General features: G+C 41.9%; 1 protein-coding gene across 1 annotated transcript in view; it reads left to right on the top strand.

The window, feature by feature from the left end:
- The window catches only part of RERE (arginine-glutamic acid dipeptide repeats), a 392,536-nt gene that overhangs the window by 87,460 nt on the left and 292,673 nt on the right, over positions 1 to 12,403 (top strand). The window contains 1 exon segment of the mRNA XM_050787836.1: positions 3,526 to 3,994. Coding sequence (XP_050643793.1) covers positions 3,670 to 3,994 — 325 coding nt within the window. The 5' untranslated portion in view covers positions 3,526 to 3,669.

Here is a 12,403-nt window from a genome sequence, read left to right as displayed (position 1 = left end):
TTGTAAATAGAAACAGTGTATGATTTTGTAGTGAGTAGTGTTGAATGTACAATTTGGACTTACTATTTTTTCTCTCTGAGTACTGAAAAAATGTTTTCTACACAGTTTTCTGGAGCAGTTATCTTGTTAACCCCAGGGAGAATGATTTTTTTTCTTAAAGTCATCAGAAGTGTTTCTGTCCGAAACTGCAATTGCAGTGGAGGGGTTTTCCGCCCAAGCTTTTCATTCTTTTTGGACTCCCAATAGACATTGATGGGTTTTCAGGGTCAAAGAGGGACATTTTAACAGCTAACGGTGTTAGCTGATAGTTTTTTTTTGTTGTTGTTTGATTTTTTTTTTTTTTTTTTTTTTTGAGACGGAGTCTTGCTCTGTCGCCGCGGCTGGAGTGCAGTGGCCGGATCTTGGCTCACTGCAAGCTCCACCTCCCTGGTTCACGCCATTCTCCTGCCTCAGCCTCCCAAGTAGCTGGGACCACAGGCGCCCGCCACCTCGCCCAGCTAGTTTTTTTTTTGTATTTTTTAGTAGAGACGGTGTTTCACCGTGTTAGCCAGGATGGTCTCGATCTCCTGACCTCGTGATCCGCCCGTCTCGGCCTCCCAAAGTGCTGGGATTACAGGCTTGAGCCACCGCGCCCGGCCTGTTGTTTGATTTTTGTTTTGAGACGAAGTCTCGCTCTGTCTCCCAGGCTGGAATGCGATGGTACGATCTCAGTTCATTGCAGCCTCCACTTCCTGGGTTCAAACGATTCTCCTGCCTCAGCCTCCCAAGTAGCTGGGATTACAGGCGCCCACCACTGCACCCGGTTAATTTTTGTATTTTTAGTAGAGACAGAGTTTTGCCATGTTGGCCAGGCTGGCTTTGAACTCCTGACCTCAGGTGGTCTGCCCGCCTCGGCCTCCCAAAGTTCTGGGATGACAGGCATGAGCCACCGCCCCCGGCCTGATAGTTTTCTTTCTTTCGTGATTGGTTCGTTCGTGCTCTAAACTTAAGACTCGTCGAGAAAGTAGTACGTCTCTGTATTTTCAGTTGCTAGCACTAGTAGCCTACCAAGACTTGGGGGTTTATGAATATCCATTTAGCAGATGGTTCATCTGGGCAAAATGTTGTAGGCAGTAATAATTTTTCCTTTTCTTGAAATATGTTTAGAAAATAGAAATCCTATTTGAAAGCATGTGTCTTACATAAGAAGGAAGTAATCTAGTTTTGTGCTACATGCGTTCCTTCTTCTAATGTAACTTCTGATGCATGATTGCTCCTTCATCACCTGTCTCCCGAAGACTGTTAATACTTTCTATTTTGCTGAATGTCTAAGGATATTTTGAGAGGCTTATGAGGAGGTCTTTTCCCGTGTGAGATTTGACCTAAGAGCTCTGCAGAGAATATATGGTAATTGTTATGGTTTTAGCATGACCAAAGAGAATTTTCTTTTTTCTTTTCTTTTTCTTTTTCTGTCTTTTTTTTTTTTGTTTTTTTGAGACAGAGTCTCGCTCTGTCGCCCAGGCTGGAGTGCAGTGGCCGGATCTCAGCTCACTGCAAGCTCCGCCTCCTGGGTTCACGCCATTCTCCTGCCTCAGCCTCCCGAGTAGCTGGGACTACAGGCGCCCGCCACCTCGCCCGGCTAGTTTTTTTGTATTTTTAGTAGAGACGGGGTTTCACCGTGTTAGCCAGGATGGTCTCGATCTCCTGACCTCGTGATCCGCCCGTCTCGGCCTCCCAAAGTGCTGGGATTACAGGCTTGAGCCACCGCGCCCGGCCTTCTTTTTCTTTTTCTTTTTTTTTGAGATGGAGTCTCTCTCTGTCGCCCAGACTGGAGTCCAGTGGTGCAATCTCGGCTCATTGCAACCTCTGCTGCCTGGGTTCAAGCGCTTCTCCTGCCTCAGCCTCCCTAGTAGCTGGGACTACAGGTGCCCACCACCATGCCCGGCTAATTTTTTGTATTTTTAGTAGAGAAGGGGTTTCACCGTGTTAGCCAGGATGGTCTCGATCTCCTGACCTTGTGATCCGCCCGCTTCAGCATCCCAGAGTGCTGGGATTACAGGCGTGAGCCGCCGCGCCCGGCTGACCAAAGAGCATGTTTTCTGCATCTGAAGCATGTAACTGCAAACTGATTTGTTTATGGTGGTTGTTAAGAGGACCAATCTTTTGTTTGTTTGTATGGACTATTTCCTTTCTTGCTGTAGGTGCATGAGAGACAGAAACTTCTTAGATTTATCAGTTGCCTCTTTTTGTTGCATTTGAACGTTGAGAACAAGGACCATGAGTTTTCTCCTCCATTGTGGTTTTAGTTCTAACAGCTGGCACATAGGATTTAGTAAAGATTTGTTGAATAACTGAGATAATAGGGTATTGGGGAAGATCATAAGAAAAACACAAAAGATAAATTATTTATTTATAAATTTATTGTTAGGTCTATTCTAAAACTGACTTATAAAGAAAAAAATTTTTCCTGCTATAAAATATCTGTAAGAACTGTGTTGGGTTGGAGTTTCGGATTCACTTTTCCCATTGCAGACTCTTATTGGGACTATAGGCATGTGCCACCATGCCCAGCTACTTTTTTTGTGTTTGGTGGAGACGGGGTTTCACCACGTTGGCCAGGCTGGTCTTGAACTTCTGACCTCACGTGATCCCCCTGCCTTGGCCTCCCAAAGTGCTGGGATTACGGGTGTGAGTCACCACGCCTGGCCAGTAATACATCTTTAGAGAGATCATTTTCCTTGGAACATAACTGAAAACAGTAGGATGATAAGATGTGTAAAATGTAGCTGAAGGTGGAAAAATCTTGCTCTGAAGCTCTCACTTTCATTTGAGTTAAATATTATTTTTATTCTTGAAGCACTTTCATTTGAGTTAAATATTATTTTTATTCTTGAAGGAAGTTCTGGGAGTTTGTAGAAGTAGCCAGAAAATATGTTTAGAATATAGTGTCCTATGAGAGATCCTGAGACATTTTTGACAGCGCTACAAACTAGTACTCTTTTTTTCAGGTGGAAATATTTTATTTTATGGTGGAGATGGGATCTTACTTTGTTGCCAAGGTTGTCTTGAATTCCTGACTTCAAGCAGTCCTTCTGGCTTGGCATCCCAAAGTGCTGGGATTACAGGCATGAGCCACAGTGCCTGGCCTGGAAATAATTTTTACTACAGATTCTTTTCTCTTTAAATTAATATTATGGGTTATGAAGCTCCTTTTGTATGATAATACCCATTATATGTTGTCTACCAGGGTACCTCTTTGCTTTTTCTTTCAGAAGGAGAAAACATGTAAGGTAGAGGAAGTATAGTTTACTCTGATGCATTCAGACGGTTTTTATTATTGGCGTGGTAGAAAACCGCAAACCATTTGCTGAGACCGAAAACTGCATATTTAAAATTTTAACACTTATCTTAATTTTTCTCCTGTGGCTTGTGTGAAGTTTTTAGGTGTAAAGCATGAATAAGTAAGAGATTCATTTAACAAAACATTATTTTAGGAAAGAAATATGAAAAAACGTTAAAGTAAAACCATTCTTTTTTCTCTCCTAGCATTTTTGAAACGTTGGGGTTGTTGGAGTGGTTGGATTTTCCCTGGAATTGAGTGAGAAATTCAGAAGACTGAAGCCCAGGCTTACTGTCTACCTTTCACGGAGGCCTAGCCGTGAGAGGACAGAAGAAGGCACGTGGCGAATCATGACAGCGGACAAAGACAAAGACAAAGAGAAAGAGAAGGACCGGGACCGAGACCGGGACCGAGAGAGAGAGAAAAGAGACAAAGCAAGAGAGAGTGAGAATTCAAGGCCACGCCGGAGCTGTACCTTGGAAGGAGGAGCCAAGAATTACGCTGAGAGTGATCACAGTGAAGACGAGGACAATGACAACAATAGTGCCACCGCGGAGGAGTCCACGAAGAAGAACAAGAAGAAACCACCGAAAAAAAAGTCCCGTTATGAAAGGACAGATACCGGCGAGATAACATCCTACATCACTGAAGACGATGTTGTCTACAGACCAGGAGGTAAGGAGTGCTACGTTTGGGTCTTGCCAGTGTTTGCAGTGGGGCAGTGATCTTAGCATTATGGTGAAATAAATACGCTTTGTACACTTTAAGGAAGGCTTGGAATCCAGAAGAGTAGGAAACTTAATTTGGTAAACATGTGACCCACTTTTGGTCAGTTAGGTTTACCCACTTCTTGCTTGTGTCTGCCTTAATTGGGTCTTGTGTCCTGGTTTATGCATTCATGAGTTCTTTCCTTATTTTCCTATGCTGCTTGTTCTCCAACTTGACCATCTGCTTAGTATTTTTTTGTCTTTTGAATTCATCCTTGCTTTTTAATCTTCAATCATAAATTAGACTGTGGTGACCCTGCAGAATTGACTGCTTGGTGGAGCCAAGTAAACCTTAAGATTCTTGGAAACAGGAAATTTTACCTTGGGACAGGATCGACCAGACTCTAGAGAGGTACTTTTTAAAAATGGCCTTTAGAAGGCTGGGCGTGGTGGCTCACGCCTGCAATTCTAGCATGTTGGGAGACTGAGGCGGGTGGATGACCCGAGGTCAGGAGTTCGAGACCAGCCTGACCAACATGATGAAACCCTGTCTCTACTAAAAATACAAAAATTAGCTGGGCTTGGTGGTGTGCACCTCTAATCCCAGCTACTTGGGAGGCTGAGACAGGAGAATTGCTTGAACTCAGGAGGCAGAGGTTGCAGTGAGCCAAGATCGTGCCACTGCACTCCAGCCTGGGCGACAGAGCGAGTCTCTGTCTCCAAAAAAAAAAAAAAAAAAAAAGCCTGAAGATCAGAGGTTTATTGCTCCTTCTAACTTCCTTTTCCAAAAATTTGAGCTTCAGGCTCTCTAATCAACGATAATAGAAGAAGTCATCTTACCTGCTTGGTTTTCCAGAAAATGTATTATGGTCATGCCAGTGTATTGTTGGCTTATAGTGTTGTTCAAAAAAAGACTCAACTGAGGCCGGGCGCGGTGGCTCAAGCCTGTAATCCCAGCACTTTGGGAGGCCGAGACGGGCGGATCACAAGGTCAGGAGATCGAGACCATCCTGGCTAACACGGTGAAACCCCGTCTCTACTAAAAAATACAAAAACCTAGCCGGGCGAGGTGGCCGGCGTCTGTAGTCCCAGCTACTCGGGAGGCTGAGGCAGGAGAATGGCGTGAACCCGGGAGGCGGAGCTTGCAGTGAGCTGAGATCCGGCCACTGCACTCCAGTCTGGGCGACAAAGCGAGACTCTGTCTCAAAAAAAAAAAAAAAAAAAAAAAAAAGACTCAACTTTTAGATGAGATCAGGGAAACAAGTGAGTCAAAACCTACTGAATACTAGCAAAGCCTTTCCTTTTCATTTGATGTATTGTGTGTATTAAAACACCTTTTTTAGACTGGGCACAGTGTAATCCCACCACTTTGGGAGGCGGAGACAGAAGGATTGCTTGAGCCCAGGACTTCAAGACCAGCCTGGGCAACACAGTGAGACCCCATCTCTAAAAAAAATTCTTACAAATTAGCTGGGCGTGGTGGCACACACTTGTAGTCCCAGCTACTCAGGAGGCTGAGGCAGGAGGATCGCTTGAGTCTGGGAGGTCAAGGCTATAGTGAGCCATGATTGCATCACTGCATTCTAGCCTGGGTGACATAGTAAGACCCTGTCTTAAAAAAAAGAAGATACTTTTCTTACAGAAGCCAGTAAAACCTAGGTGAAATCATTTTGTTTGAGTTGCTTTTACTGTTGAAGAGTGACATGAATTTCGTATGAGTTGTAATTAGCAGATTAAAGCTGCCCATTTTTATGTTTTTCTGAGAAAGAGATTAAAATACTTCACTGTGTTATGTCCATAATCTGGAACAATCATTTTACTGAGGAATGCTGTTACTGTTCTGAACTTCACATCAAGTTCCAGATTTTCATTCTCCCACATAGGAGTTTTTTAAATTTCAAAAGATGTCAGTGGGGCTGAGCGCAGTGGCTCAGGACTGTAATCCCAGCACTTTGAGATGCTGAGACAGGAGGATTGCTTGAGCAATGTGGAGACCAGCCTGGACAACATAGTGAGACTGTTATCTCTACAAAACAGCAAAATATTAGCTGGGAGTGTGATGAGCCTGTAGTCCCAGCTACTCAGGAGGCTGAGGTAGGAGAATCTCTTGAGCTCAGGAGGGCAAGGCTGCAGTAAGCCCCGTTCACATCATAGCACTCCAGCCTGTGCAGCAGAGCAAAACCCTGTCTCCAGCCGCCCTCTCCCCCCACCCCACCAAAAAAAAAAAAAAAAAAAAAGTCAGTGTTAGAACTTAATACAGACAAATTTGTATTCACAACTACAATTTCTTGGTTGAAGATTAACTGAGACGGTGTTTGTGTGATATAAATTTATCAGAGTGGAGGTTTTAGAGCAGTTAGAAATCTGCTGTAAGGATTAAATGATGTGTGTGGGGGTTACAGTACTGTCTGTATTTATATTTGATTTAGACTCAGCTATTAGGCAATAAGAATTTCTTAGTGACTGAAGAATCTCTCAGAGTTACCACAGATTGCTTGTTTAGGGCATACGCACACCTAAATCATGGGAAAGGAGCAGAATGTGTTAACCCTGTTAGATATAGATTACATTATGATAACTTCAATATAAGGAAAGATTTATTTATTATCCTTTCTCTTGATAACAATTTAATTGTAATGAAGTTTGGATCATTGTCAAAAGGCAGGCTGCTTTGTGCAGTATTGAATGCTAAATAACCTTTCTCAACATTTACAATATGTGGAATGTTACTCTGGTGTCAGTGGGGACATTTCACCAAAAATAGTAGTCAAATATGTGTGGAAAATGCTGCCTGTACAGTCTGAGAGAGTCAGAATTAGTGACTCTTAGAAGCCCCACAGTTTAGGAAACCTCTTTAACATGAAAAATACCTGCTATTTTTCCCATTTATGGGACTGTGGCACCATGTTTCTGCTGAGTATCTTCCTAAAAATACAAATCAACCAAAAACAGTCTTGGATCTGGGCACAGTGGCATGTACTTGTAGTCTCAGCTACTTGTGAGACTGAAGTGGGAGGATCTCTTGAGCACAGGAGGTCAAGGCTGCAGTGCTCTATGACTGTAGTGAAATTTTTACAAATTAGCTGGATGTGGTGAACTATAATTATAGGAAGTCCTCCTGATATGGTTTGGCTCTGTGTCCACACCAAATGTCACCTTGAATTGTAGTAATCCCCACATGTCAAGGTCAGGACCAGGTGGAGATAATTGAATCATAGGGACAGTTTACCCATCATGTTGTTGTGATAGTGAGTGTGTTCTCACGGGATCTGATGGTTTTATAAGGGGCCTTTCCACCTTTGCTCAGCACTTCTCTCTCTTGTGGTCATGTGAGAAGGATGTGTTTGTTTCCCTTTCCACCATAATTGTAAGCTTCCTAAGGCCTCCCCAGCCCTGTGGAACTGTGAGTCAATTAAACCTCTGTCCTTTATAAATAACCCAGTCTGAGGCAGTTCTTTATAGCAGCATGAGAACGGACTAATACACCTCCCTTCTTGAGTCTGGAAGAATATGTGTAGGGAGATTGCTAAGGACTTATTTACAGAATGGTTCTTAAAGTGCTTGAGCAAGAACTATGTATTTATGGAGGCTGATAGTGTTTCAGTGAATCTGAAGACCTCTGTGAAATGTGAAAAAGGTATGCTCTCTCTGAAAGCTGAGTGTGTTATGAAGGATCTATAAAGGCCACACGTGGTTTGGAAGATTTCCATGGCACCCAGAGCAAAACAACTTCACCTGAGGCACCGTTTTGCTTGAGTGGGGGCTGTGCCTTTGCATCCTGCTGGGTCCAGTGGATGTTTGACTATTTGGTTAAGGAGACTGTCTTTGACCTTCTCAGTGGTTTCTTTTCTTTTTGGTAATGGATTTGAAGCTAACTGAGTTGGCTGCCTTCTCCAAACAGCTTTTTCTCTAAATGGGTATTTGTTAAATATTGTCTGTTCTTTAGGGTTTCTTAAACTGAAGAATCAGAAGTAGGGTGCTGGGCCAGGCAAGGTGGCTCACACCTGTAATCCCAGCACTTTGAGAGTCTGAGGTGGGAGAATCACTTGAGGCCAGGGGTTTAAGGCTGCAGTGAATTACATGCCATTATATTACAGCCTGGGTGACAGAGCAAGACTCTGTCTCTTGAAAAAAAGAAAAAAAAAGTAGAGTACTGTGATTAGATTCCCAGATGGGGGTTGAGTTTTCTCTTGTCTTTGTTTTGTTTCCTGATTTTTTTTTTTTTTTTTTTTTTTTGGACAACAGGGTGTTGCTCTGTCATCCAGGTTGTCAGTGGTATGATCACGGCTCACTGCAGTCTCGACCTCCCAGGCTCAAGTGATCCTCCTGCCTTGGCCTCCCAAAGTGCTGGTATTATAGGCATAAAGCCACTGCACCTGGTCTTTTCCTTTCTTGGTATAAACTACTACAATAACATCCTTTGTTAGTGATGAAAACCATTATCCTCACCCACTTGCAGAGATCCTGTGTGCTTAGTTGTATCTTAAAAGCTTAGGATCTGTGGAGAATGTTGTAAAGGATATCTTCAGTGGATTACTAGCTTTAAAAAAAAAAAAAAGAGACAGAGTCTCACTGTCGCCCAGACTGGAGGTGAGTGGTGTGATCATAGTTCACCACATCCTTGAACTCCTGGGCTCAATTGATTCTCCTGCCTCAGCCTTCTGAGTAGCTAGGACTACGGTATGCATACACCTGGCCTATTAAAAATTTTTTTTTGTAGAGATGGTGTCTTGCTATGTTACTCAGGCTGGTCTTGAACTCCTGGCCTCAAGTAATCCTCCTGCCTCTGTCTCCCGAAGTCTTGAGGTTACAGGTATGAGCCACTGCATCTGGCCTTTTAAATGGTAGATTTTTTTTTTTTTTTTTTTTTGGAGGCATAGTCTTACTCTGTTGTCCAGGCTTGAATGCAGTTGTGAGATCTCAACTCACTGCAACCTCCGCCTCCTGGGTTCAAGCAATTCTCCTGCCTCAGCCTCCTGAGTAGCTGGTATTACAGGCACATGGCACCACACCCAGCTAATATTTATTTATTTATTTATTTAGAGATGGAGTCTCACTCTGTCGCCAGGATGGAGGTCAGTGGTGTGATGTTGACTCACTGCAACCTCCGCCTCCCAGGTTCAAGGGATTCTCTTGCCTCAGCCTCCTAAGTAGCTGGGACTTACAGGTGCGTGCTACCACACCTAGCTAATTTTTGTGTTTTTATTAGAGACAGGGTTTCACCATGTTGGCTAGGATGGTCTCGATCTCTTGACCTTGTGATCCACCTACCCCAGCCTCCCAAAGTGCTGGGATTACAGGTGTGAGTTACCGCTCCTGGCCTAATTTTTGTATTTTTAGTAGAGACAGGATTTTACCACGTTGGCCAGGCTTGTCTCGAACTCCTGACCTCAGGTGATCCACCCACCTTGGCCTCCCAAAGTGCTGGGATTACAAGCTTGAACCACCGCTTCCAACTGAATAGATCTTTAATACTCACTTGTTTCTATGGGATATCAAGCACAGATTAAGGTTTTTCGAATAGATTATTTTTTGCTTTCTACATCTCTGAATTGGTTTTACTACTCAGAGTAAGTATAAACTATAGGGACTTCTTGAAATGTCACTAAGAATGAACGTAGCAGGGATACTTTGAGGGTAAAAGTAGGCTTTCATATAATCATGCTTCTTTGTCCCAAGCTATATTTAAATTGTTTAGTGTTTAGAAGCCTGAGATCTTATGGAGAAACTGAGTATTATTTAGAATCTGTCACCAAGGTTTAATCTCATGCATTGTCACAACCAGGTCTTTTTCACTTTTGCTTCTAAACTCTTTGATTACCTTAATTTTGTCCTTAGGAGCTCAGCATAATGGATTTTGTTACTGACTCTGCCCATGTTTCTCCTGCAAAGGGCCTTTGCACTTGCTCTTCTCCTCTCAGTAACGCACTTAATTCTTGTCTTTTCTTCAGCTCTCCCACCCCAGTGTCATTGCCTTTCCTCTCCCAGGTTAGTCAAACAAATTTCCTTAATAAATACTATTAAAGCCTTTTTTGTGTCTTGTCTTCTAGCACTTACAACAATAATAATTTTTTATTTGTTAGGATTAATAAGTCTTCCTCCTCCAAAAAAACAGCAGTTCTTATTTTTTCACACTCATCATTGAATTCCTGCCGTCTACTGACAATAGTGTACACATAGTGTATATTCCATAATATATATACATTTTTTTCTTTTTTTCTTTTTTTTTTTTTTGAGATGGAGTCTTGCTCTGTCACCCAGGCTGGTGTGCAGTGGTGCCATCTCAGCTCACTGCAACTTCTGCCTCCTAGGTTCAAGTGATTCTCCTGCCTCATCTTCCCAAGTAGCTGGGATTACAGGCGTGTGGCACTAGGCCCAGGTAATTTTTGTGTTTTTAGTAGAGTTGGGGTTTCACCATGTTGGCCAGGGTGGTCTTGTACTCCTGACCTCAAGTGATCTGCCCACCTCTGTCTCCCAAATTGCCGGGATTACAGGCAAGAGCCACCGTGCCCAGCCTGTATTCCGTAATATTCGTTGAATAAAGAAATTTCTAGAAACATTAAAAAAATGTATTGACTCATTGATGATGTTAAAATTAGAGTAAGGCTTCTGGAAGTCTGTTTTGTATTACTTCCCAATGAATGATTTAACAGGCCTGTTAAAAATAAAACCAAAACAAAAACCTTGTAGGGCTCTATTGTATATTGTCCTTGAGTCAGATCTAACTTCTTTGTTGTCTGTCAACCATTACTCCTGTTTTGAGATGGCTGTCACGGTAACAAATTGATTTATTACACAGCTGTGTGCAGCCAGATTTCCCTTCTGGGCTTCTTTAGCATAGGATATTGATTTCTGGAGTTTGCTGTAGGTGGCATGTTAATTTCTTTCTACTGTTTTCTGTTAGGTTCTAGGAAATTTGATTCCTTTATTTCTGGTGCAGGTAGAACTGGTTAAAAAATTAAATTTATATTATTGTGAGATTTTTTTTTATTTTGGCATATTGGTGTTGCTTGCTATTTGGATAATGAAATGTTTTCTTTTTTTTTTTTCAAAAGTATGTATTAAGCTGGTTCTCCATTTTTTAATATTTTGTCATATTAACTGATAATTTTGATTGTCCAATTTACCCTAGATATAGTCCTAGAATATGTGTTCCTTCTACTTTCATGAACAAAGTGCAAAATATGTATTTATGTAGATAAGTTTGTGGTTTGTGAAATCTTAGGTGTTACAAAATATTTGACCCTTTTATTTGCCAATTTTGAGGAAAAATGTCCTGGAAACAAGAATTGTTTACTTTGATCACTTAAGTGTTATTTTCTTTTGATGCAAGTGGAATTTAAGCTGGAAAAAATTCAAACTAGGCAAAATGAAACCTGAGGATCTAGTTTGAATAAAAATGGAATATACATATTTCTAAAATCTATTTAAAGTAAATGATTATGGGTCAGGTGCAGTGGCTCACATCTGTAATCCTAGAACTTTGGGAGGTGGAGGTAGGTAGGTGGATTGAGCCCAGGAGTTGGAGACCAGCTTGGGCAACATGGCGAAACCTCGTCTCTACTCAAAATACAAAAATTAGCCGGGCTTGGTGGTGTACTCCTGTAGTCCCAGCTACTTGGGAGGCTGCAGTGGGAGGATCCCTTAAGAACTGAAGGTTGAGGCTGCAGTGAGCAGTGATTGCACCACTGCACTCCAGCCTGGGTTACAGAGTGAGACCTCATCGCAAAAACAAATAAATGATTTCAAACATAATGTTGAGTGTACACAGAAGAGCATAATATGGTATAATTCCTTTTATAGAAGATTTTAAAACAGCCACAACTAATCTTTGGTGTTTGAAGTCAGGAGAGAGATTGCCCTATGGGTACTGGGTACAGAACATTAAGGGGACCCCCAAGTTCTGGTCATGTTATGTTTTATGGTACTGGTTACACTTATTTGTTCTTTGAAAATTTATTGCATTTTGCACTTCTCTGTATATGTATTATACTTCAGTAAAAAGTTTGCCTTAAAAGAAAAAGTAAAGATAACATGAAACTATTTTCTAAATGGAAAATTTCCATTGAATCAAGTTACTGTTTAAAGTGGGGAGGGAGTCCCCAGCATTTTAACAAGTGGTCCTAACATTTAGCTACTGCTTCTTCACTGAGGGGTTGGTCTGTGGTGGCTGAAAGTGGTGTCACATCCTTAGTTCCCTGAATCATGGAAAGCTGCTTTAAGGCAATTTATTACTCAGACAAATATTGCCTTCCCAAAATAAAACCAAGATCTGACATTTGGTGTTCCAGGATATATATATATATATATGTAGGTATGTATAAGCTCATTTGATCTGTAACTTTTTATCTACATCTCTTAATATTTAGAAGAAGTT

This window comes from Macaca thibetana, chromosome 1, assembly GCF_024542745.1.
Source record: "Macaca thibetana thibetana isolate TM-01 chromosome 1, ASM2454274v1, whole genome shotgun sequence".
Taxonomy (NCBI): domain Eukaryota; kingdom Metazoa; phylum Chordata; class Mammalia; order Primates; family Cercopithecidae; genus Macaca; species Macaca thibetana.
This window is presented reverse-complemented; position numbering and strand designations above follow the sequence as displayed.